General features: G+C 41.3%; 1 protein-coding gene across 2 annotated transcripts in view; it reads right to left on the bottom strand.

Moving 5' to 3' along the window:
* Nucleotides 1-10,511, bottom strand: part of TYR (tyrosinase) — a 77,777-nt gene extending 67,266 nt beyond the window's left edge. Inside the window, exon 1 of one of the 2 annotated variants that reach the window (XM_087966104.1) lies at nucleotides 9,533-10,511. In XM_087966104.1, the coding sequence (XP_087822230.1) occupies nucleotides 9,533-10,441 (909 nt within the window). In that variant the 5' untranslated portion in view covers nucleotides 10,442-10,511. The remainder of the gene's footprint in view (nucleotides 1-9,532) is intronic. The other variant, XM_026679951.2, reaches the window with a different exon arrangement.
* Nucleotides 10,512-27,913: the final 17,402 nt, after the last annotated feature.

The raw sequence follows: 27,913 nt of genomic DNA, 5'->3' as shown, positions 1-27,913 counted from the left end.
TGCCTTTCTCCCAAAATCTATATGCCCTATGGTTTGCCTGATAACCAACGAAGAAAAATCTTTTAGCTCTATGTTGCCCTTTTTCTGAGTTGTGCAGGAATATGCACCCATGCTGGTGCACCAAATGTGTGCAGGTAACTTAGATCAGGTTTCCTGCCATGCCACCTGGTGAATGGAATTTCACCTGTTGTTGTATTAACAACGTTGTTCAATATGTTATTAGCACACATTATAGCCTCCCCCACAAAGAATCAGGTAACCCAGAATCATTTAACATTGTTCTAACCATTGCCTGTAGTGTTTGGCCTCTTCTTTCAATAAAAGCGTTATGTTCTGGCCTGTATGGAGCAGACTTCTTATGCTCTATTCCAGCTACCTTAAGTCTGTTCTGGAATTTGTTATTAATAAATTCCGTACCATTATCTGTCACCAGGGTTATCAGTTGTCTTTTAGACTTTCTTTCAGCAAACCTAAGCCAATTGAAAAATGTTGATATGTTTCAGTTTTGCTTTTCATTAAATAGCAAAACCCATATCTAGAATAATGGTCCATAATGCTCAGTATATATCTAGCACCCCATACTGGGTTTCTTTGGACCTATTATGTCTGCAAATACTACTTCTAAAGGTTCTTTTGTTTTGAAACCATTTAGCCTATTTGCAGGCAATACCTTGCTCTTATCTTCACAGCAAACATTACAACGCAAATATTTATCACAAGGTTTTAACCTTATTCCTTCAGATAACTCAACTGTACGTTTTAGCATTTTAAAATTTACATGCCCCAAACGCCTATGCAATAAATGGATACATTCTTCATGAGGCTTTATATTATTAAATACAGTTTGAGCCTCCCCTTTCTTACTATTATCTAAGACATATAATGTTCCATTTAAAGCTGCAGTTACCCTTTTGTTATCTTTTTCAATTATGCAATTATTATCCTTAAAAGTAATTACATAACCTAATTTATCTAATACCCTAACTGAAAGCAAATTAAACTTTAGTTGCGGTACATACAACATTTTTATATCCTGGTTTATGTACGGACAACGTGCAAAACCTTGACCTTTCGCTTTCAGGTTCCAGCCGTTTGCAAGAGATATATGTTGAGAGCTTGTAGACATTTTTATAAATTTAGTCTTATCTCTTGTGATGCAGTGGGATGCGCCACTGTCAACCACCCATAAATTATTCTTCACATCAGAGTTGCTTAACGTGGCTAGTTCAAATACTTTCTTTGGCTTTTTTACATTCTGGCTTTTTCTCTTTTGCAGAATCTTGCCAAATGTCCTCTGCCTCCACAATTAAAACACTTTTTAATTGTGTATGCCGTTGAAGATAAATTCTCTTCTTCCAGGTGCTTTACTTTGCTTTGCTGGTTTCTTTCAAGCTTTGAAGATAATTTCTCTTTTTTCTTATCTTCTCTCAGCTCGTTTGCAGCATTTTCTTCTCCACGAATATGGACAAGCTGCTGATCACAGAGAGTCAGTCCTATGATGCATAAAGCCTGCTCATTCTTCAGTTTAAAGTCTTGTAACTTTTCATTATCATCATCATCAGCAGGATCCCAGCTACTCACATCTGGTGGGTTTGCTATAATGTCCCACAAACCTTCTCTGCGTGAAGTAAACTACATTTCATTGACCATGAAACATAGTTTGTTCCATCCAGCCTGGATATCATGGACAGTTGTGACAAATTTACTTGTGCCATTACTCTTCAGATATTTTGACTATTTTAAACTAATTAAAACAGTTTGTTTTTACAGTAATGTGCAACTCACACCAACTCTCTCTGCTTTCCGTGTTAGACTTGCTGCTGGGCCCTACCAATGTTAGGTTTTGGAGTACCCTAGAAGGTTGCAGCAGTGCAAGCCAGGCAGCAAACAGGAGGCCCCAGGTTACACACCTGAACAAACACGTTTGAGTTAAAGTTTTAATCCAGTTAGAGTTTAGCATTGCTTCAGTCCATTAAGCATTCACAGTCTCCTAAACTCCAGTTGTCGTTAGTCCCTCTCCCTAAAGTTCTCCCCCGCTCGAGAAACAACGTCGACGCGAACGCACGAGCAAACACGTCGTCACAGGCACCCGTCGACCGTGGCAGCCACGTCCCGCGAAGCTTCCGCTTCTGCTTCCTTGCTCCCCCCCTTATCGCCCTTGTCTGGTAGCCTAAACCATGTTCTAAGTTTTTTTTTCACCCCCTTTTGTTGTTTACCTCAGGCTTTGCTCTCAGTTTATCTCCTAGTGGCTTGCCCTGTCAGTGTTGGTGGGAGTGGACTTACAGGTTCTTTTCTTGCGCTGTTTACTGTTAGGTTGTTTAGCTGTTGCTGGATTGGGATATTGTTTATTTCTCAATTGTTGATCTAATGTTCATCTTGGTGTTAATTTCTGCTTCTGATTGCTGATGTGGGGTGGTGTTTGACAGGTACACTGACAAGGCAAGTCACTAGAATATAAACTGAGATCAATTCTCATTCCTTACCAGCACTGATAATGTTACCTAGTTGGGTAATGAAATGTCTGCAAGGAAACAGCCAAGCTCAGAGAACATCAAAGAGCCCTTCATTTTAACCCTGAGCCACATATATTTTCCTTTATCAATATGATCACTAATGATTTAAGCAGGTGCTTATGAGAAGTCATTAGACAAGTTTTGCTTTGAGATGCTTGGTGCTTGGTTGTTTTCTTGCAGACATTTCATTACCCAACTAGGTAACATCATCAGTGCTAGTAAGGTGTGCCATTTGCTCTCAGTTTATATTCTGGTGACTTGCCTGTCTGGGTAGGTGGGGATGATGTTAGAAATTCTTTGGTTGAGCTGTTTTACTGCTGATTCTTTGGCAGTTTCTTTATCTTTCCCCATTTTTTTTAATTTAAAAAAAAAATCCATCTTTTAGTTATACAGTGTATTCACTGGGTACATATATCTTGTGCACATATTAATATTTGTATACATTTCTTACTAAGTTTACATTCATATTACAACCTATTCAACATTATATATCATTATAGACTTCCGGTTTGCAGGTTTCGGCAGTGGCAGGGATTCGCGATACTGCGCGATCCCTGCTGCGTTCGCCGTCAAGGTTCCCCCGATCCGTTTGGATCTGGGGGATATAGCTGCCCCGTAGAGGCAGCTGAAGACAGGGGGGATCCAGACAGGGGTTTGGGGGCATCACAGACCCCCTCCCCAGCTGGCAAAACCCCCTTTTCCCAAGACGGACGAGCGGCGGTCAGTAATGGCCGCCACGAAGAAATCTACAGCCGGACAAGCAGGTGCAGGAGGGAGAAAGCTGGAAGAATAATGAAAGTTGCTTTCAACTGGGACAAGGCAAGAGAAAGTGCCCCGAATTTCGAAGGCTGCTAAGGATACATTGTTCCTAGTAAGAGTTACGAGCTGCAAACATTCTAAAAGGGAAAGTTTTTTTCCTTTCGTTTCACTCCCCTTCCTAACGTGACAGCAGATGGAAAAAATCTTCTTGGCTGTGAGTGGGAAGGGAGAGGGGGAAAAAAATTGGAGCATTTGAAAATAAGGAGAAGATTCCCTAGATTTTTAAAGAGTTACTAAACACTAATAAGACTTCTAAAAGAGATATTTTAAAGGGAATTTTGTGACTAAACTTTAACCCCAGAAAGAGAAAGTGAAGAAGGAGAGAGTATTTAAAAGAAACAACCTGTTTGGATTGTTTGGTGATTTTGGAACTTCTGAGAATTATTTCTGATTAAAAGCACTCGGGTGGTTGTTTGGGAAAACTTTTTCTCTGCACAATGGCATCACTTGTGGATGGACTGAAACTTGTATACCAAAAATATGAAAAAGAAAAGCAAGAAGGGAAAGATGTCCTTGGCACTCTTTTTCAATTTTTAGAAATGGCGGTTTGTACTTATGTAAAGCTGAATGAGCAACAGGATGATGGGGACAAAGAAGAAGACATCTTTGATGAACAAATAACTTTGGTCGGAAAAGGGAAAAAGAAAGAGAAAAAGGAAAAGAAGACTTTAAGATCTGGAAAAGCAACCCAAGAAGAGAAGAATAAGGTGAAAAGGGGACATTATATTAGGAAACAACAGAAAGGGGGAAAGCAGAATAAAAGGGAGGTGGAGAGACAAGGGGGTAAAGAGGACAAGGAGAAGAAGAAGCAAGGGAGAAAGGAAGGGATGAGAAGCCTTAATGGTGGGGAGCAAGTTGTAAAGAAGAAAAAGTTTTTTAGAGATAATGGATAATTTATTGAAAAAGGGATTCTAGAAAGGTACATAAGATTGCATTTCTATATTTGTATTTAGAAATAACCATAGAAAATTAGAAATAATATGTAATTTAAAATGCGATAAAATATTTAGTATAATCTAGTGAAAATTTTGTTAAGAGAAGGGGAGTACTGTAATGGAACAATGATTTAAGTTATGTGATGTGGAGGGGGAAATAATTTTGGAAAGCATAAGTGTTCCCACAAAGGCATGATATTTAATTGAAATGGGTAAAATGTTTAAGATATAAATGATTGATAATATTAATGATTAGACTATGTTATTCTAGTGAAACTTTTTGTGAAATGAGAGATTTGAAGTAGGAGAAAGGGGAACATTGTAATGAAATAATGATTTATAATATGTGACGTTGGGGGGGGGATAACTATGGAAAATAGGTGCTCCCATAAAAGTATGTGATTTAACTGAAAAATAATGTGTTAAATGTTTAAGACATAAATGAATATCAATATTAATGAATAGATTTGTATTGGTTTTGATAATACTGTATAATTTTAGAACGTACCAGATAGAATCCCAATGTAAGTTATGTGTTTTATATTAAGTATTATAAATATAGAGGAAAGAGATAAAGGCATCATACTCCATTTAGTGTACTGGAGAAGTTTTTTTTTCCAAAGAAGAAAGATAAATGGATAGCTGGAAATAGAACAGACAAAGAATAATAAATATTATGATTCGAATTGAGAGGAGATAAATAAAACAAAATTGAGAAAATTTAAAAGAGAGGAGAAGTTATATAGAAAATTGAAAATGCTAACAAGATATGGAATGGTATGTAAAATGAATATGAATTTGAATTTGTGTCTGTATCAAGAGTTTTAACCCGGGACTAAGCAACTTTCAGAAAAGAGATTTTTTATGCTTCTATGTTTTGTGTTTATGTGTATCTATGTTTTGTATGTCTTTAAAAATCAATAAAAATTTGTCCAAAAAAACCCACAACATTATATATCATTATAACAATATCATTTAATTTCGTACTTTGTATATCCAACCATTTATAAAATAAATCCCAAATCATATAGTACTTCTTTTCTTCTTGTTCTCTAATTGCCAATGTTAACCTACTCATTTTTGCACATTCCAATATTTTCTTAAACACCTCCTCCTCCACTGGAACATTTTCATTTTTCCAATTTCGAGCAAATACAATTCTAGCTGCTGTTAATATATGTATAATTAAATATGTTTTTTTCTTTACTATAGTTCTCGGGCAAAATCCCCAATAGAAATATCCCAGGCTTTAAATCTATATGTTGTTTTATCATCTTTTCCAACCATGTAGGTAATTTTGTCCAATATCTTTTAGCTTCTGTGCATGTCCACCACATATGGTAATATGATCCAGGTATCTGATGACATTTCCAACATTTTGCTGATTTGTCTTTAAACATCTTTGTCAGTCTTGCCGGGGGGAAAATGCCATCTGTAAAACATCTTATACAAATTTTCTTTATAAGCTGTTGACATTGTTAATTTATCATTTCTATCCCATAGTTTCTGTCTTTGGCAGGTTTTTGATTGGGGCATTGGTTACTTGATTGTTGCCCTGAAGTTAACCTTGGAGTTAATCTATGCTGATCTGAGTTCTGGTTACTGATGGAGAAGTGCTGGAATCTCTTTGTTCTTTTGGGGGATGGCTGATTGTCTCTTTTGCATAGTCTTATAGATGTTGTTAATGTCTATGTGTCTATTGATGGCTGATTTGTCAGAGTGCCAGGCTTCTAGAAATTCCCTGGCATTTTGGGACTTGGCCTGGTGTAGGATTGTCATCAGTGGTGGTATTCAGCAGGTTCTAACCAGTTCTGGAGAACCGGTATTAATTTTTTTTTTTTTAACAAACTTTATTCAGTTTTTCACATTAAAAACAAAAATCTCTTTTTAGTGGACAACATATTTCCAGGTCATCACCTTTACATACAAATATGACAGCAATTATACATTGATATATGCATACTTAATTCTATTATTACCTTTTCCATTCCAAATTTTCAGTAAGGAGAGAAACAAACACATTAATTCTAGCCTCTTTCATTAATCTCAATCGAAACATCTTTTTGTTTCATTTCAATTATTTCAAATATAATCCTTTAGTATTTATTTTTAAATATAAAGATAAACAATATGTGTTTGCCTAATAATAATAATAATAATAAAGTTTAATTCTAAATTCTTTCATTAATCTCAATCTAAACATCTTTTTATTTCATTTCAATTATTTCAAATATAATCCTTTAATATTTATTTTAAAAATAAAAATAAACAATATATATTTGCCTAATAGTAGTAATAATGAAGTTACCAATGTCTCTCCTTGCTTTTAATAATAATAACCGGTATCAAAATTTTTGAATAGTTCAGAGAACCGTCAAATACCACCTCTGACTGGCCCCGCCCCTATCTATTCTCCGCCTCCCGAATCCCAGCTGATTGGCTGGGTCTTCTTTGGTTGTCCTACACCGGAGAACGGGGCTGGAAATCAGGTTAGTGGGGTGGGGAGGGAATGGAGATTTTACAGTATCTTTCCCTTGTCACGCCCACCATGCCACACCACACTCACCAAGCCATACCCACAGAACCGGTAGTAAAAAAAAATTGAATACCACCACTGATTGTCACATTTCCCAATTGAAACGATGGTGAAATCTGTCTATATGTTGTGAAATTAAAGAATTTCCATCATGCCTTATGACCGCCAGTCGGTATTCGCAGATGCGTTCTGCCAGTCTTCTGAACTGAAGAAGCTTTTGGGAGGAGAAGCGAAACATCTTCAAGGAAAAACAAAGAAAGCCCAGTTGTCTCTTGAAAAAAAAAAAAAAAAAGCACCTATGGTATTATCGGTAATTCTGTTTTTTTGTAAATACTGTTTTATTTTATCCTCTGAAGTTATCTCTTGATCTTATAGTTTTCCATAGTATTTTTGAATTATTTTCTTTTTATCGTCGTTTCAATGGTAGGGTCCCTTCATTATCTACTAGTTGGTGAATCCGTTTTTTTTTTTCCTTTCACTTTTTTTTTCAATTTATATGTCAGCCATCTTCCTGGCTTATTTGCATTTTCAAAAAAGTTTTCTTTAGCACTTTTAATTTTTTTTGTGCTAGTTCCTCTTTGGCCATCTGTTTTCGGTACCTCAGCTAACCTAGAGGTTTAAGATAATCTGACCGGTCAAACTGACTTCACTGCAGGGTTAATCTTCCAGTGTTTTTGGCTGTGGATGTACGGCACTTGCATCCCAATCACCCTTTAAAAAAATAATAAAATAGTGCACCACCTTTCCAATGAGCTGTAAGTCATCGTAAGCACGATGGCTGGAAGGCAGAATATCCCTTGGGATGTCAGCTAAAAGCATTTCAAATGGCAAGACCCATCAATATTTCTGAGCTTGAGACTTCGGGGAGCTATTGCCAGTGAGAATATACACATCACAAGACCGGCATAAATCACCCTTCATTTCATACGATACGATCGTAGCAATATGCAAGATAAGCCTTGATCAGTGATGGCTAGCCTTCTGGGGCTCCTGTGCCAAAAATTGTGTGTGCGCTGGCGTATGCACGCTCACATGCCAACACCCAGAAGGTAATGTGTACCCCCCATGCCCCCTGTGCGTGTGTGCGCAATCCCCCTTGCCACCCTCCCGCTGCCTGCACTGCTCCTCACAGCTGATTTTCGGCCAGTTTGAGGCCTTTTTTTGGCCTCCCAGAGGCTTGAAAAAAGCCTCTGCAGGCTTTGCTGGTCAAATAATAAGCCCGTTTCGCCACTTCCTGTACTACAGGAAGTGATGAAACGGGTCTATTATTCATCCTGCAGAGACTGCAGAGGCTTTTTTCAAGCCTCTGGGAGGCCGAAAAAAGCCTCAAACCAGCCAAAAATCAACTGTGAGGCGTGCGCATGTGCAGTGAGGTAAGTTTGCCTGCAGCTCGCGTGCTGGCACAAATGGCTCTGCGTGCCACCTGTGTCACGTGTGCCATAGGTTTGCCATGACGGGCCTAGATCTTCATAATCTCCTAGTAGGCTAAAGCAACCGTTCTCTGCTACATTTGAGTTCAAGAAATCCCAATACGTTTTGTAGAGGTGGCCCTCAACTTGCAACCACAGTTGAGCCCAAAATTTCTACTGCTAAGCGAGATGGTTGCTAAGTGAGCTTTGCCCCATTTTATGACCTTTCTTGCCATATTGTTAAGTGAATCACTGCAGTTATAAAATGAGTAAAATGAGGTTGTGGAGTGAATCTGGCTTCCCCATTGACTGTGCTTGGTCAGAAGGTCACAAAAGGTCATCATAGGACCCCAGGACACTGCGACCATCATAAATGTGGGTTAGTTGCCAAGCATCTGAATGTTGATCACATGACTGTGGCGATGCCACGAGAGTCATAAGTGTGAAAAATGGGCTCAGTTGCAGTTGTAAGATGAGGACTACTTGTCATTTGCTTAGTGCATATCCACTGATGTGTGTGTGTGTGTGTGTGTGTGTGTGTGTGTATTTTACTTAGTTCATATCCATTCACACACACACACGAATGGAATGGAATGGAATGGAATGAAATGGAATGGAACGGAATGGAATGGAACAGAGTGGAGTGGAGTGGAGTGGAGTGGAGTGGAGTGGAGTAGAGTAGAGTAGAGTAGAGTAGAGAGAGTAGAGAAGAAAAGAAAAGAAAAGAAAAGAAAAGAAAAGAAAAGAAAAGAAAAGAAAAGAAAAGAAAAGAAAAGAAAAGAATTTATTGACCAAGTGTGATTGGACACAAAGGACTTCAATATACAAGCTCTCGGTGTACATACAAACAACTGATAAATCATGATCATAATCCTAAAATACAATAATCATAATTCATAAGATACAATATTCAGTGACGGTCATAGGATGCTAAATAAAAACAAGCAACATAAGATACAAACAAAAAAGTTATAGTCATAGAATAGACTGAGAAATAGGTAATATGATAAGATGAGAAGGATAATAGTAAATTGTAGATAGATGACAGATAGATAGATAGATAGATAGATAGATAGATAGATAGATAGACAGACAGATATAGATAGACAGAGATAGATAGATAGACAGAGATAGATAGATAGATAGATAGATAGATAGATAGATAGATAGATAGATAGATAGATATGGATGGATGATGATAGATAGATAGATAGATAGATAGATAGATAGATAGATAGATAGATAGATAGATAGATAGATAGATAGATGTAATGATAGAGAAATGCTTCGCCCTCCTCCCCAACTCTTGCCTATACATACTTGCCATGAAGAGAAGAAGGATCCTGGGTTCAATAGGTTTGGTTGACTGGGATGTCTGCCTCCCATGTACTCATCTGTACAGATGTCACAGCCTTCAGCATCTCTCCAATCCCAGTAGGGTATGGTGAACTCTTCATTTCCAGTAAGCTTCTGGATCTCACGTTCCCACAGGAGCAAAAACAGCCGATGCCAAGGAAGGAAACCCGGGGCTTCGTGCGCGAAGTCAATATCCCTCCAGACGTTGGTGCCTCCGAGAAGCGTGTCCCGAGATGCATAATAATGCATCCAGACGAAAAGGTCATAGACACTGATGTCTCGGAACATGGGAGTGGTGCCGTTGTTCATTTGGGCATACGTTCCAGTGGCAATGACAAAATCCCGGCTGGTGGAATATTTTGCCAAATTGAGATAGGCAAGGAACTGGTAGTTTTCTCTGGCGCTGAGCTTGAAGATGTCTTTCCGGATTTGCAGCTTTCTTTCTGTGCAGTTGGGTCCTCCAAAGTTGAATTTGCAATCGCCACAGTTGTATCCCATAAAGTTGTCTGAGCACCTGCAAGTCTTGTTGTAAAACATCGCTGGCCAGTCCTCTCGGTCATCCACTCCAGAGAAAGGGAACTGAGGACCGAGAGGAGCAACCGAAAGGAGATTCTCTCTACAAGAACCCCGTCCTGAAAGCTCACCACAAGGAGAACCGTCTCCGGGCCACGTTGGACAACACTCCTTCCTCAGCAAGCTGTCTGAGTTAGCACACGACCGAGGGAACTGGCTGGACGCAAGGGGAAGGATCCCCAAAATTATGCAGACACACAAAAATCTAGTGTCCTGTCTGGTCATTTGGTTAACAAGCACAATTTTATCCATCTCACTGGCTGAGAAATTCTTCTTGCATATTTCTTCCTGGTAATTCATTCAACTGTGCTTTCCTCTTGACCCCATACAAGCACACTTTGGTAATCTGATTATCACATGCTCTGGGTTTCATCCAAGAAACATTTACCCACTTTCTACTCCAGTTATGCAGAGACTTATTCTTTTTTTTTTTGAACCTCATCTTCTGCCTAGCACATGACTTTTGACAGGATGCATTGTAGAGCTTTCTCACACTGAGCTACTCGGACCACTGGGTTGCTGGGCAGATGGATGAGGAGGAGCAATTGAGTGATAGTGGAGAGTGGGAAGAGATACTCAACTTTTCAAATCAAGTCAAGCCTTGAGCAAAAGGTAAAGATAAAGGTTTCCCTGTCAGTCATGTCTGACTCTAGGGCAGGGGTGTCAAACTCAAGGCCTGCGGACCAGATCCGGCCTGCAGGGTGCTTAAATCTGGCCTGTGGGGCTGCCTTGGAAACAGCGAAAGACCAGCTCTGCACAGCCCCCCCAAGCTCCGTTTCTGGTTGCAATGGTCTCCTGCAGTCCTCTGCCAGTGAAAATGGAGCTTGTGGAGGCCGTGCGCAGCCCTCCCGGGCTCCGTTTTCACTGGCAGAAAGCTGCAGGAGGCTGTCATGGCAGAAAATGGAGCCCGTTTGCTGGTAAAGAGCAAAATCTCCATTCCCAACCCACTCCTGGGGGAAGGTTACCACTGGTTCTTCAAACTACTCAAAATTTCCACTACCAGTTCTCCAGAACTGGCCAGAAACTGCTGAATATCACCTCTGCTGCCCAATCTCTTCTTAAAAACTTCCAGTGTTGGAGCATCCACAACTTCTGTAGGCAAGTTGTTTCACTGATTGATTGTTCTCACTGTCAAGAAATTTCTCTTTATTTCTAGATTGGTATAAGTGACAATAAGTGAAGTTTCAATGACACAATGCCCAACAGCCTTGAAATGATAACAAGGTAAGCTTGCAATGTGAGAAATGTGCAGGCATATTGGAGCATGATGGATCAAGCTCAACTTCTCCGTCCAGAGGGAGTGACTAAACCAGTGGCATTGTGGGTGGAAGCAGCACAACAACACAGCTCCAACTCTTTTTAATGTTTGTTGGGATGCTGTGTGGCTATACGAAAGGCCATTGTGGTGGCTCAGCACTGCGGTCCCAGCTTTGACAACAGTGCTGGACTAAACAAACAAGGAAGCTTTAATGGGAGTGCTCTTGAAAACTAACAACAACACAAATAGGCCTTGGCAACCTCATTTTTCTTCTGTGTCTCCCTGACATTGCTTTAGTCTCATCCTGAGCCTTCGTTACACAGGTATAAAATCGTCTTTTCAGCTTTAACCCAAGGTTCACGCATGAATACATTCATCTTTCCAATTTTTGATGGATACGTAGATGGCTTGTTGGTTTGTTTTTCCTGCACTTAGTTTATATATGTTCTTATCAGTGGTCAGAATAAATACTATCCATCCATCCATCCATCCCTGCATTTACAGCTTTCAAGTAAAGTAGTCCTTGACTTATGACTGATCGTTTCATGAGTATTCAGAGCTAATAGCAGTCTCAGAACAGGTGTTTTACAGTCTGGGAAGTACTTCTGGCTCTCATAAAATGTTCTCTCCCCTTCTATGTGGTTACATGACTGCATTTTAGGTGCATGGCAACCAGCTTGCCTTTATGACCTGTTGAAACATCATGTGGTCATCTTCCTTTTTAAAAAGAGAAAATGAAAATGAGGAAGGGAGGGAGGGTGGCAGGGAAGGAGGAGAAGGAGGAGAGACAGAGGGAGTAAGGGAAGAGTGGGAGGGGAGAGAGGGAGGAAGGAAAGAAGGAAAGAAAGAAAGGAAAGAAGGAAGGAAAGAAAGAAATAAATAAAAGGAAAGAAGGAAGCAGGGGGAGGAAGGAAGGAAGGAAGGAAGGAAGGAAGGAAGGAAGGAAGGAAGGAAGGAAGGAAGGAAGGAAGGAAGGAAGGAAGGAAGGAGAGGGAGAGAGGGTGGGATGGAGGAAGGAAGGAAAGGAGAAAAGGAAAGGAGGAAAGAAGGAAGTAGAAGGAAGGAGGGGAGAGAGGGAGGGAGGGAGGAAGGAAGGAAGGAAGGAAGGCAAATATCAGTAAAAGAGCCAATCCAGTTCAAGTTGAGTTTAAAGATAAAGTAGTCTAAGGAAGGAGAGAAAAATGGGATGATTATCCATCAGTGTCTCCTCCTGATGTTATAAACATCGCCAATCTTGTGCTGTGTTTGTTTGTCATATGTTTACAGAAGTAGCAACTGCAAATAGAAAAGCTATTATTATTTGGGTGTTCTGCTCTGAAATAATAATCATTAAAAAAGATTTCAGTGTACTCCTTGGCCTGATCCCAGTTTCTTCTGCTATTGAAGCAAATGAACCATATTGCTAATTGAACTACTTATTTCTAAATTTGCAACCCTCTATGTAAAACAGAACATGCAAGTGTCACACAAAATCTATCTGTCTATCTATCTTTCTATCTATCTATCTATCTATCTATCTATCTATCTATCTATCTATCTATCTATCTATCATCTATCTTACACACCATTTCTCTCTTTCTCTCTCCATCTATCTCTCCATCCATCCATCCATCTCTTACACACACTATCTCTCTGTCTCTCTGTCTCTCTGTCTCTATCTATCTATCTATCTCTATCACTATGTCTCTTACACCCTACACTGTTTCTCTCTCTCTCTCTCTCTCTCTCTCTTACACACACTATTTCTTTCTCTTTCTATATCTATCTATCTGTATATCATCTATCTCTTACAGACACTATTTCTCTCTCTCTTTATCTGTCTGTCTGTATCTCTCTCTCTCTTACATACACTCACTTCTCTCTCTCTCTCTCTCTCTCTCTCTCTCTCTCTCACACACACACACACACACACACACACACACACTACAGTTCCTCCACCAGTTAAATCAAATCTGACACAAAAGGTTTCGGAGCCCAAATTGTAACAGGAAAGTCCTCGAGCATCTCTTTAGAAAGCCAGCACATTCCTGGGAAAATGCCTCTTGGTAGGGATCAGGAGTCCATCATATGATCTTGCTGAGAAGCATGAGAAGCTTTAATCTCTTCGCTTCAGGAAACACAGATTATCACAAGGTCTCTGCTGCCTCGGCTTGAATGGATTCCCCGCCTCTCCCCAGTTTTAAAGGTTAATTTAAACTTCCGACAGGAATTCTCATCTCATCTCATCCCATCCTGTGGCATGTTGAGTTTAACAATTCAGCACTTTCCAGCAGAAAAGTTTTGCAGTAACTCATTTGAAATATAAGAAGTTCTGGAGAAATTTGTCCATGGAGGTTCTTCGTCATCCAGGTCATGGTTGTCCCAAAGGTGTTCTTTCAAGAGGCAGCTGGACTTTCTGCTTTCTCTTTGAAGACATTTCACTTCTCATCCAAGAAGCTTCTTCAGCTCTGACTGGATCCTTCCATTCCCCACCACCCAGTCGGCTCCTACAAAGACGAGAGGGTCACTGAAACCGTCCTAAATATGAGTCCATTGCCAAGTGTCTGAATTTTGGTCACATGTCTATGGGTTGCTGCAACGGTTGTAAGTGTGAAAAATGGTCTCGTGTCACTTTTTTCAGTGCTGTTTTAGTTTTGAAAGGACTCTGACGGTTGTAAGCCGAGAACTTCCTGTTCTGTATTTCTGTTTATCCTGCGTGTCATAAAACAAGACTAAAGCTTACTCGACTTACAACTGTTCATTGAGTGACCACTCTAAGTTGCAACATCACAAAAAAAAAAACCTGATTTACAACTGGTGTTCTCATTTATGAGGGCATCACAGCATCCTCACAGTCAATGTGATATAAAAAAAATCAGATGGCATGTATTTTTGATGATTGTACCATGTTTTCCCCAAAATACAACCTACTCAGAAAGTAAGTCCTAACTTGATTTTTACATGTGCACCCAATATAAGCCCTATCCCCCCAAAATAAGCCCTAATTAGATGCATTAAGCTGGGGTGGGGATGGGGTGGTGGAGCTGCCCTACTACTTACCTTTGGATAGTTGCAGCCAAGTCTCACACACCTCGGCCCATTTCTTCTTCAGATTAACAGAGTTGGAAGGGAACCTGTAAGTCTAGTCCAACGCCCTGCCCAAGCAGGAGACCCTACACCTCTGATGATGAACCTATGGCACAAATGCCACCAGTGGCACGCAGAGCCATTTGTGCTGGCACACGAGCCGCAGGCAAACTTACCTCACTGCGCATGTGTGCGCCTCACAGCTGATTTTCAGCTGGTTTGAGGCCTTTTTCGGCCTCCCAGAGGCTTGAAAAAAGCCTCTGCAGGCCGAATAATAGGCCCGTGACAAAATGGGCCTATTATTCATCCTGCAAAGCCTGCAGAGGCTTTTTTCAAGCCTCTGGGAGGCCAAAAAAGGCCTCAAACCAGCCGAAAATCAGCTGTGAGGTGCAGTGCAGGTAAGAGGGAGCGGCGGGGGGTGGCAGGGGGGGATTGCGTGCGCATGTGCAGGGAGCATAGGGGGGCACGCATTGCCTTCTGGGTGCTGGCATGTGAGCATGCACGCGCCAGCGCACGCGCAATTTTTGGCACAGGAGCCCCAAAAGTTTAGCCATCACTGCCCTACACCATTTCTGACAAATGGCAGTCCAATCTCTTTTTGAAAGTCTCAAGTGATGGCGCTCCCACAACTTCTGAAGGCAAGCTGTCTGGATGGATCCGGAGCTCTGTTATCGGCTACAGAGGTCTTCAGGTAAAGCTGGCTGGCTGCAGAAGAAATGGGCAGAGTTGTGCAAGGTCTGGCTGCAACCATCCGAAGAAGGTCCCAAAGGCCTCTGACACCGAAAAGGAGGCCGGGAGTGATGCGCGCAAGTGAGGTGAGTCAGTGGACAACACCCCTCCCCCCAAAAATAAGACCTGGTGCCTTTTTGGTGGCAAAAAATATAAGACAGAGTCTTATTTTGGGGGAAATACAGTAGGGTCCTGGAGTCATGTGATCACCATTTTGTGACTTTTTCAGCTGGCTTCTGACAAGCCAAGTCAATGAGGGAAGCCCAAGTTGCTTAATGGCCACATGATTCAGTGATTTACTTAACAACCATGGCTTCCAGTCTTCCTGTCTAACCCGCTGCTTAAACAGGAAACCCTATGCAATTTCAGACAAATGGTTGTCCAATCTCTTCTTAAAAACTTCCAGAGTTGAAGCATCCACAACTTCTGGAGGCAAGTTGTTCCACAGATTGATTGTTCTCACTGTCAGGAAGTCTTTCCTTAGTTCTAGGTTGCTTCTCTCCTTGATTAGTTTCCACCCATTGCTTCCTGTCCTGCTTTCAGGTGCTTTGGAGAATAGCTTGACTCCCTCTTCTTTGTGGCAGCCCCTTAGATATTGGAAGTCCTTCTTGTCCCTAAACTAGACATACCCAATTCCAGCAACCGTTCTTTATATGTTTTAGCTTCCAGTCCCCTAATCATCTTTGTTGCTCTTCACTCTAATGATAGCAGCTTAATATGCAGATAACACATTCTGAAGTACTTGTACTCTGAAATCAGGGTTTTACACATACACACACACACACACAGAGAGAGAGAGAGAGAGAGAGAGAGAGAGAGAGAGAGAGAAGAGAGAGAGAGAGAGAGAGAGAGAGAGAGAGAGAGAGAGAGAGAGAGAGAGAGAGAGAAAGAGAGAGAGAGAGAAAGAGGGAGAGAAAGAGAGAGAGAGAGAGAGAGAGAAAGAGAAAGAGAGAAAGAGAGAAAGAGAGAAAGAGAGAAAGAGAGAGAAAGAGAGAGAGAGAGATATCATAATCTGAATCCACAAAAAGTTTACATGCCATGATTTTATTTTATTTATTTATTAAATGTATATGCCACCCATCTCACTGTTGCACAACTGATATAAACAGGATTTCTTTATTGGAGGAATTACTAATTCAGAAACACAATCAAACAGTGAACAACATCCTAATCCAGGAACCACCAGGAACACTCCTATTAATCCTGACAGGGCAAGCCACTTACATGTAAATCCTCCTCCTTTTCTGGCCCTGATGATGTTACCTAGTTGGGTAATGAAATGTCTGCAAGAAAACAACCAAGCTCAGACAGCACCAAGGTTCTATAGATGAATGTGGACTCTGCAGCTCTAGAAAGTCAATTTTTATCTGTTATTTAAAAAAAAACAATCAAACTTTCTTCAGACGGATAGATCTTTGAGACTTACCTTACAGAGCGAGCCAGCCAATCTCCTTCAACGTTCAGTTCCAAAATTCCAGGAATGACCTAATCCACTTTGACGATAATCTGATTCATTTTGATCCCCAGATCAGAAGAAAACGAAGCCCAATTGCAGAGAAAGCATCCTGGAACAGGTTTTCGAGGAATCTACCTTTGCAAAGAAGTAGATCTACTGTATCTCGCCCCTTCTGGAATCCATTCTCAGCCTTGTCTCAGAATTCAGGCTTCAGCCAACACCAATATACACCTCTAATTTATCTGGATGATCCTCCCCTCCCTTTCAGTTTTCTGCCAGTTTTCTCTTTGCTTTGAACACGGGGACAGAGGGCGAGGAAGTCCGAGGCCCCTCCGGATTAAACACATCGGCAGTCACATCCATCAATGTTTCAGTTCTGTCTTGGAGAACATCAGCCCTGATGGCCTGGTGGAAAAGTTTTGATTATTTAGGACACACTGACAGATGCTCGCCTCTTTCCTGACCTAGCAAACAAGGGCCATTAAAAGCTTCCCTTTCTAAATTCCACAAAGCTTTCCACCTGTCCTTTGGATACGAAGGTGAGTGAAGGTCATCTGAGGTCTGCCTTCAAATAAACCAAGCAAAATGGCAAATGCTTCTTCCCCTGAAGAAGGCTCATCTGCCTGGAAGCCACACTGTATAATGGACATGAATACAATTGAGCGAGTCCAGAGGTATTCCACGAGAAGGGTCCTCCACTCTTCTGCTCGCAATAGATTACCTTATGCCACCAGGTTTGAAATTTTTGATCTAGGCAACTTTTGAACTATGCCGCTTATGGTCTGACCTGAGCTTAGTACACAAAATTGTCTGCTACAATGTCCTACCTGTCAATGACTACTTCAGCTTCAACCACAATAACACACAGGCAAACAATAAACCAGTGATGGCTAATCTTTTCAGCTTGGTGTGTCGAAAATCGGGAAAAAGTGTAGCCTTCCTCGGGTTGTGTGTCACTTCAAGAAATATCAATAATTTGGTTTATGATGGACTGGGCTGGGGTGATCACACAGGGCTGTGAAACTCGTCTCCCTGGTCTCAGGGCTGCAGGTGCAGGATGTGGGGATCGGAAGGCCACCTTACAGGGCTGTGAACCTCATGGATCTCCTTTCCTCCTGTAGCATTCCTGAGGTAATGAAACTGACAAACCTCAGTTTATGGCGGTTAAAACTGGTTCTCTGCTGCAAAGATCTTGCGGCAGCGGTGACACTACGCCTCCACGCAACAAGCAGGGAGCAGGGATTGGAGCAGAGCACAGACAGCCTCTAAATGTGCAGGTTTTCCCCACACCAACAGGCGTGTCAGTCAAAGTGCCTCGGCGTGTCACGAGTGACACGCGTGTCATAGGTTAGCCATCACTGCAATAAACTCAAAGTAAACCGCTCCAAACTCTACTACAGAAAACAGGACTTCAGCAACAGAGTGGTCAATGCCTGGAACTCACTACCTGACTCTGTTGTTACATCCTCAAACCCCCAAAACTTTAACCTTAAACTGTCTACCATGGACCTCACTCCATTCCTAAGAGGTTTGTAAGGGGCGCATACATAAGTGCACCAGCATGCCTACCATCCCTGCCCTACTGTTCCTGTTTATTCGTACTCATCTATTATGTATATACTTACACCCATTTATACTTATATGTTTATATGTTATGTTCATACTTATACTTGTTTTCTCATACATGCTTGACAAACTAAACTAAATAAATAATAAATAAATAAAAGGCAAGGACTAGAAATTGGACCACTTGACCTTCCGTTTACCTTTTGAAGTGGGAGCTATGCACCCAAGTTATAACAAAACACATATTATAATTGGAAATGCTGGCAAAGTAAATAGCATTTGGCCTGATGAGCTAAGTTCTTTGGAACTGATTGAAGAGATCAATTAATCACTTTGACCCACTTGCAGAAGCTGAATTTCTTTCTGATTAACCAAAAAAAAAAAAAAAAGGAAGAGAGTAGAAAAGCCTAAATCAAGACATGTTTTCTGAGGATAAATATCAGAGGGTGGTATTCAGCAGGTTCTGACCAGTTCTGGAGAACCAGTAAAGGAAATTTTGAGTAGTTTGGAGAACCGGCAAATACCATTTCTGACTGGCCCCGCCCCCATCTATTCTCTGCCTCCCGAGTCCCAGCTGATTGGCTTGGTTTTCTTTTGTTGCCCTGCACAGGAGAACGGAGCTGGAAAGCAGGTTAGTGGGGTGGGGAGGGAATGGGGTTTCGCAGTAACCTTCCCCTGACATGCCCACCAAGCCACGCCCACCAAGCCATGCCCACAGAACCGGTAGAAAAAAAAATGAATCCCACCACTGATAAAGTTGTCTTTTTACTGCATGGATGATCTTTTCCGTAAGTGTAAATGCAAGCGACGGACGTAGATTTACCTGTAAGATTTCAGCTCCTGGATCTAGATGGAAGCATTTTTTAAAAATTTCTGTTTGGCAAAGAGAGAAAGAAAAAAAGCAAATATTGAAACTGGGTTGGATACTCCTGAACTTTACCCCTCGCTTAAGTGTTCACACATCTCTTGTTTTGAATTCTTGGTCAAGTTGAAGCTACTGCGTAAGATCTAATCAATAATCAACTATCCAGAAGAGAGACCAACCAACCCAATGGAATAGCTTGCCTCCAAAAGTTGTGGGTGCTTCAGCAGTGGAGGTTTTTAAGAAGAGATGGGGAAAAAAAAACATTTGTCTGAAATCTTGTATAGGATTTCCTACTTGAGAAGAGGGTTGGACTAGAAGACCTCCAAGGTCCCTTCCAACTCTGTTGTTCTTTTATGGACTTCAAACCCCAGAATTCCTTCTGATGGCCATGCCAGCTGGGGGATTCTGAGAACCAAAGCCCATGCCTTGGAAAGATACCAAATGTGCAGAAATCTGCTATAAATCCACCGGTATTAAAAATAGGGTTGCTGGACTGAAATCATATTCTTTCAAATCTGAAAACTGAAGATGGTTGCCAGCCAGAATTGTATCCGGGGGTGGAGATATAAAGGTCAAAAGTTATCAAATTCCTTTCCTTTTCCCTCCCTGCCAGGTATTGCCCACCAGCAAATAATCCTTCTGAATTATATCTATTAAGTATGTTGTGTCTTAATGGAATCCAAACATTGATGTATTCCACATTCCATCTCATTTTCTCTCTTTAAAATTAAAAGCTCCCCATCTAACTGATGAATCAGAGGAATAGGAAGATTTAGGTTTTTTTCCCAGCTTATTCACGTCCCCTGCAGTCCATCTTAGCATCAGGGTAGCTGAGCTGGCATGCTAAGCTAAGCATCTGCCTACTTCAGGAAATCCATTTCTTGCTTGTTGTAAGAGGAGATAAAACTTCAAGCATTATCATTTCTTTTCTTTTTCAAGATCAAGGTAGTGTTAATCAACTGCTTGATTAAAAAAAGAAAGAAAGAGAAAATATAATAAAAGTATATTTTAAAAAACAATAATAAAAAAGAAAGAAAGAAAATGCCTAGAGCAATCTAGGAATATTTTGGAAGAGATGACTTTAATACATTTAAAAATAAATTTAATGAATGTAAAAGGGTGACTTTTTAATATATCTATGGATTACAGATCATAGAGGGCAACCTCGCTTGCATTTCAATTCCGCTTCAGAGGTCTCCAAACTTGGCAATTTTAAGATTTGTGGACTTTGGTTCCCAGAATTCTTCAGCTAGCCATGCTGGTTGGGGGAAATCTGGGAGTTGAAGTCCACAAGTCTTAAAGTTGCCAAGTTTGGGGACCCCTGTTCTACTTCAACACAGGAGGGACCAATAGGAAAACTAAGAACTCCTCAAATTAAGGAGAAATTTCCTGACAGTAAGAACAATTAATGAGTGGAACTATTTGCTTGCACAAGTTATGGACGTTCCATCTCTGGAGGCTTTTAAAAAGAGATAGGATAGCCATATTTGTCCAGAATGGCATAGGATCTCCTGCTTGAATAGAGAGTTAGATTAAAAGACCTCCAAAATCCTTCCCAATTCTGTTATTCTGACTTCCTCCTGCATTATTTCGATTGGGATCTTGACTCAGATTCTCAATTCTGTTTGTGTAGATCCAGTAGGACATAAACTCAGTTCCCCCCTTCCCTTTCCAACTGTGGTGTGCAACTATTTTTGCAATATATATTTCCTTTTTTTTGATTGATGTTTTTACTGAGGAGACATTTGAGCGGGAGAAATGCTCCCTATCCTGCATACAGCTACTGTGTTTCCCCCGAAAATAAGACTGGGTCTTATATTCATTTTTGCTCCAAAAGACGCACTAGTGCTTATTTTCCAGTTAGGTCTTATTTTAGGGTGAATACAGTTATTAAATGTGTCCATCTGGCTGATGATCTTAACTGGGGCTTATTTTGGGGGCAGGGCTTCTATTACAAGCATCCTGAAAAATCATGCTAGGACGAATTTTCTGGTTGGGTCTTATTTTCAGGGAAACGCTGTAGTTTTAGGGTTGACTGTTTCAAAAAATAATCTTATACAGGTAGCCCTTGGTTTACAACAGTTCATTTAGATGATTGTTCAAAGTTACAATGGCACTGAAAAAAGCCACTTAGGACCATTTACAACCGTTGCAGCATCTCTGTGCTCACGTGATCAAAATTCAGATGCTTGGCAACTGACTCATATTTTTGACCGTTGCTGTGTCCCAGGGTCATGTGATCTCCTTTTGTAAAATTCTGCCAAGCAGAGTCAATGGGGAAACCAGATTCACTTCACAACCTTGTATCTAACTTCACAACTGCAGTGTATTCACTTAACTGTGGCAAGAAAGGCCATAAAATGAGGCAAAATTCCCTTAACAGCTGCCTCACTTAGCCACAGAAATTTTGGGCTCCATTGTGGTTATAGAATAGAATAAGAATAGAATAGAATAAGAATAGAATAAGAATAAGAATAAGAATAAGAATAGAATAGAATAGAATAGAATAGAATAGAATAGAATAGAATAGAATAGAATAGAATAGAATAGAATAGAATAGAACACTTTATTAGCCAAGTGTGATTGGACACACAAAGAATTTGTCTTGGTGCAAATGCTATCAGTGTACATAAACGAAAAGATAACATTCGTCAAGAATCAAGAATCATAAGGTACAACACTTCATAATAGTCAGAGGGTACAATAAGCAATCAAATCATATTAGAAAACAGTCAATATAGATCGTAAGGATACAAGCGACAAAGTTACAGTCATACAGTCACAAGTGGGAGGGGAAGGGTGATAAGGAGTGATGAGAAGATTAATAGCAATAGTAGTGCAGACTTTGTAAATAGTTGGACATTGTTGAGAGAATTGTTTGTTTAGCAGAGTGATGGCATTTGGGGAAAACTGTCCTTGTGTCTAATTGTTCTGGTGTGCAGTGCCCTATTGTGTCGTTTTGAGGGTAGGAGTTGAAATAATTTATGTCCAGGATGTGAGGGCTCTGTAAATACAGTATTTTCACAGCCCTCTTTTTGACTCGTGCAGTATACAGGTCCTTGATTGAAGGCAGGTTGATAGCCATTGCTTTTTCTGCAGTCCTAATTACTCTCTGGAGTCTGTGTCTGTCCTGTTGGGTTGCAGAACCAAACCAGACAGTGATAGAGGTGCAGATGACAGATTCAATAATTCCTCTGTAGAACTGGATCAGCAGCTCCTTGGGCAGTTTGAGCTTCCTGAGTTGGCACAGAAAAAACATTCTTTGTTGTGTTTTTTTGATGACGTTTTTGATGTTAGGTGTCCATTTTAGGTCATGTGATACAGTAGAACCTAGTTATAATTTGAGGCCTACTGTATTGTGTGGACTTCTATGTTTAGATGCAGTCTATCTCAAAAAAAAAATCCAATAGAAGGTCAATGCTAGAGAATTTTCATCTTCTTATCATCTTCTTGTATGCTAAGAAGTAACTGCTGGCAACTAGAAGCATCTGAATTCAATGGTCCATCAAACTAGAGGTAGGGTTTTAATGATGTTCTACCTCAGTGCTTAGGAACTGGGAACTGATGGCCTTGATTCTCTTGGTGATATTTTTAATTTTAATTTAATTAAAAGAAGCAACTTAGAACTAAGGAGAAATTTCCTGACATTTAGAACAATTAATCCGTGGAACAACTTGCTTCCAGAAGTTGTGAATGCTCCAACACTGGAAGTTTTCAAGAAGAGATTGGACAACCACTTATCTGAACCAGTATAGGATTTCCTGACTAGGCAGGGGGTTGGACTAGAAGACTTCCAAGGTCCCTTCCAACTCTGTTATTCTATTCTACTCTATTTCCTCTGAACAAGAGGTTGGCTTTGGATCCACAGATCAAAACCAGGTTTTGGTCTCCGTGTTCTGGTTGCAGGACTTAGCAGCTGGTTTCAATCTTCCCTTGGCCAGAGCGAAGTGCTTACATTTAGTTTAGTTTAGTTTACTTTATTGTCAGTGCACCTCATACAACAAAATTAAATACCATCTTCAGTGTACATTATGACTATGAAAATAAACACAAACACTCATCCTTCACATTCTGTACATTGAATTGAAAACCCCCTGATATCATGTTACACTATACAGTAGAATTCAAAAGAGCTACTGCCCTGGGATATAAGCTATTTTTCAGCCTATTGGTGCTTGTTTTTATTATTTTGTACCATCTGCCAGATGGTAATAGTTAAAAAAAAAAAAGGGGTTCCCAGGATGAGATGGATCTCTGAAAATATTTTGAACTTTCTTAAGGCAGCGGAAGTTATAAAGCTCTTCCAAAGTGGGGAGAGGGCAACCAATGATCTTCTGGGCAATGACGTTAACCCTCTGGAGTGCTGTCCTATCAGCCACTGTGCAATTGGCAAACCATACAGGGCTGTAGTAAGTTAAGATACTCTCTACGATGCAGTGCTAGAAGGTCACCAGCAGTTTTTCATTCAGTTGTTGTTTTCTGAGAAGTCTCGGGCAGTATAATCTCTGCTGGGCCCTTTTGACCAGTGCTGCAATGTGAGCACCCCAGGTCAGGTCCTTTTTATTCCACTAAGTTAAATACCAATAATGGCACAGTCCCTCCTTGTACGGGCACATGCCTTAGAACTTCTCCAACACCTACAAGCTTTCCTTAAAAAATAATCCTATGTTGCCTAGGTGACCAGAGGATCAGAGGCATGTGCATTGCAAATTCAGCCTGCCTTCACACTCGGTAAACTCTCTTCAGTAGTCCTAGTATATTCGTCTAATTTCGGTGTAATAAATACCGCCCGGATATGGCACTCACTTATGAAGTACTGTTAGCTAGCAAGAGCTAAACCTGTCTGGCATCCATTCAGGTGCAGATGTTTTAAAGAGCAACTCCCAGAAGAATGGAATGTCATTTTTAATTGGGATGAATGTTCATGGGTGGAGTTGAAGGGCAAAGCTTGGTTTATATCACATGTTATTCTTTCTAGTGCTTCTCCAGCCTTCTTAATGCCAGGTTCATATTGGGTTCAGGCTAAAATGAGGAGCTAAACACAATCAGCCTTTGAATATTGGACTGAATTCAGGAGCCGTGAAATTGGGTAAATAATTCCTCAGAATTTCTTCAGGGGAAGGATATTTTCCAACTAGTTTCAAAGATAGGGCCCTCCCCTCCCCCCATTAATGCTGACATTAACATCTTCCCATCACTTCTTAGGAAGTGATGGAAAGATGCCAAACTAGGAAGATACTACTACTGAACGGATGTTTGTACCAAAAAACGATGGGACACCTTTGTTTTCTCGATGTAACCGTCAAGCCCAAAATTGACATATGTGTAGCCATTTTAGTTAAGCTTAATATATATTCTTTTTCTTATTTTCTCTGTGGCAGTCATGTGGGGGAAGGGTTTCAGGCTTGCCACATTCCTAAGTGGGGAGGAGTGGAGATAAAGAGAGTTGTTTTGGCTAGGTGATTCTCCTTCCCGTGGGAAACGAGCTGTCCGTGCTTGGGCCCCTTGAAGTGGAGATTTATGACATCAAGCAATGTTGAATTACTTCTGTTGGAGAATGTGACTTTGGGAGGTTTTTTCTAACATTTAATATTGTGTGGTAATTCCGGGTTGTGTCAGATCCGGAATTACCATGGACTTTGCCAATTTGATGCTTTCCTAAATAAAAGAGTTTATCTTGGAAGATGGACTTTGTTCTTTTCTTTTTCAATGGATTTCATCACTTGGAAACCTGACAGTAACATGCATACAGAAGATACCACAGACACCTCATCATTATAAGTATTAACAGAATAACATAGCTGGAAAAGACCTTCTAGTTCAACCCTCTTCTCAAGAAGGAGACTCTATAGCAGGGGTCACCAACCTTTTGGACCTCAGGGACCACCAAACTCATAATTTTAGATCCCAGGGACCACTAACCGGTTCTGTGGGTGTGGCCTAATTTGTGGGTGTGGCTTGGTGGTCATGTGACTGGCTGGGCATGGCTTGTGTGTAAATATTATAAATATTTATATAAATATTGAATTTTTTTATTTAAAAAAGTGCAACTTTTACCCAAAATAAGGCAAAGCAGGCAGACAGATTGAGTTGCTCACAGAATCACAGATTCATTCAGAGATCTTTCTTTCTGCCATCGGCTAGCTCAGTCTGCACTGCTTCAGTCCTAAGGAAGATTCAGCTCTTCTAACGATTAGCTAGAAAGCAAGAAATCCAACAATTTCCTGCTTTCTAGCTAATCTAAATCTTCCCCAACAGCAGAACAGCTGATGGTCGGAAAAAGGAAAAATAGCAACTTAGCAGGCAAGTTTGCAGGGTAAGGAGTGAGTGGGCAGGGAGGGTTCCCGCGGGCCATGTGGGCGGTGCAGCCTTGTGTTCCTGTGCAACCTAGATTAATTGCTTTGGGGGGTGTGTGCTCTGAGGGTGACATTTCTCTGCAGACCACCAAAATTTTCTCGTGGACCACCAGTGGTTGGCGACCACTGCTCTATAGCATTTCAGACAAGTGGTTGTCTGGTCTCTTCTTAAAAGCCTCTATGATGGAGCATCCACAACTTCTGAAGGCAAACTGTCCCACTGGTTAATTGTTCTCACGGTTAGGACGTTTCTCCTTAATTCCAAGTTGGTTCTCTCCTTGATTAGTTTCCACCCATTGTTTCTTGTCTTGCCTTCTGGTGCTTTGGAAAGTAGGTTGACCTTCTCTTCTTTGTAGCAGCCCCTCAGATATTCGAAGACTGGCAGGGGTGGGCTTCAAAAATTTTAGCAACAGGTTCTCTGCTCAGTTGCTGGGTGGGCGTGGCCTAGTTGGCTTCCTGCATCATGGTGGGGAGGGTGTTTTTGCCTTTCCCACAGTCCGGAGGCTTTCCTCAAGCCTCCAGGAGGGCAGAAACGGCCTTCCCGGACTCCAGAGGCTCTCTGGAAGCCAGAAACAGGCCCATTTCCAGCCTTCCCAAATTTCTGGGAGGCCTGTATTTTGCCCCCTCCGAGCCTCTGCATGCGCCCTGCACTTACCTGCCTCCAAAATGGGCCACATGGGGACTCCTGGGAGGGGTGGGGCAGGGTGGGCGTGGCTAGCCAGGAGTGGGATTTGGGGTTTTTCCAAACTGCACAAAATCTTAGCTAGGGGCTCTCCTGAACCTCTGCGAACCCCCAGCATCTCACCCTTGAAGACTGCTATCCTGTTACCCTTAACCCCTAGCTAAATCATTGTTAAACAGTTGCAGTCCAATCCTACTCATGGGTATTTCTCCGAAATTCTCTTTTTCGTTAAAAGAATTTCTAGCATCAACTCTTCCTTCAAGCTGAATAAGAACTGGTAAAAGATGAAGGGGAATGTATGTGCCCAACAATACTAATCTTGCCTTAACCCCATCCCCCAAGCTCCTCGGTGTCTTTGAAATATCAAACCCTTTGAAAGGGAGTATTGAGGGAATTTGAAGAATAATTAATAACAGAAATGGAAGGGAAAAACTTGGTAAGTTGAAACTTACAATCAACTTCCCCAACTCCAAGCTCCCATCTGGGTCTATAAATCAGAATGCATTTGCATACATTCAGAATGTTGAAATACATTTTATAGTTCCCAAACCTACATAGGCATACCCATCAACTGTGCATAATACAGCACGCAAGTAGCAAGGGAAATAGACAGGGAAGTGATTTACAAAATGAAAGTAACGCTACTGAATGCCCCATTATATCTCATCGTTAAGTCTTCTTTCCAATTGAGAGATGACTTAAACAAATACGGATAGTTGTGTGACTGATTAACAATAATTGGCAGAGTTTCCATGGCTAAGGAAGGCGGTCATTCCATGAGTTGCACCTATTTTACAACCTTTTAAAAGAAAATAACAGAGTTGGAAAAGGGCCTTGGAGGTCTTCTGGACCAGGGGTCGTCAACCTTTTGGACCTCAGGGACCACCAAACTCATAATTTTAAATCCTGCAGACCACTAATATGAATTTTGACTGGCGGTGGCTTGCTGATGTTGGTGGGAGAGAGAGAGATCTGATCTAACCTCAGAGGGCTGGTGGTGATGTTCTCTCTCTCTCTCTCTCTCTCTCCCCTCCCTTCCTTTCTCTCTCTCTCTCAGACACACACACACACACACACACACACACACACAGACGTCCCTCACACACCCCACCCCGTCCAAGGCAGCCACATTCCTAACCTGCTTTCAAGCTCAGTTCTCCAGGAGAGAGGGGGGGGGTATTCTGCGATCCCAAATAAAGAATGATCGACTGGTAGGAAAATGGGGTGGGGGATTTTCCTGCAGACTTTTTGGGGGTCTCTGTCTGCAGAGACCCTGGGAAAATCCCCCCAAAAGTATGCAGGAAAATCCCCCACCCCATTTTCCTACCAATCGATCATTCTTTACCGTCTCCAGCTCTGTTCTCAGGAGGAGAGAGAGAGAGAGACTTTTGGCTTCATGCAAGGAAAGCAGCAGAAGCAGCAAAAGTTTTTCCTTCTCTCCCCCCAAACTCCACCAGAAATGAGTCTTTGCCAGTGGAGCCTCTTGGAGCAGGATACCTTGCAGGGTCCCAAAGACTAATTTCTGGTGGAGTTTGGGGGAGAGAAAGAAAGACTTTTGCTGCTTTCCTTGCATGTAGCCAAAAGCAGAAGAAGAAAGAAGCAGAAAGAAGCAGCACGGTGGCCAGGAGAGGCATGCAGGGCAACTTCCCCCCTCCGCCCTTTCCCCGCTCCCCTCACTACCTTGTGTTGTTCACAATGCAAGCAACATAAGCCTTGTGTTCCCGCAGGCCATGTGGGCAGCGCAGCCTTGTGTTCCCATGCAGCCTGGATTAATTGCTTTGGGGGTGACATTTC

This window comes from Notechis scutatus, chromosome 5 (genome assembly GCF_049901735.1).
Source record: "Notechis scutatus isolate UNSWTSFEM ecotype Mainland chromosome 5, rNotScu1.2, whole genome shotgun sequence".
In the NCBI taxonomy this organism is placed as follows: Eukaryota; Metazoa; Chordata; class Lepidosauria; order Squamata; family Elapidae; genus Notechis; species Notechis scutatus.
The sequence above is the reverse complement of the archived record's forward strand: the minus strand, read 5'-3'. Positions and strand labels throughout refer to the sequence as shown.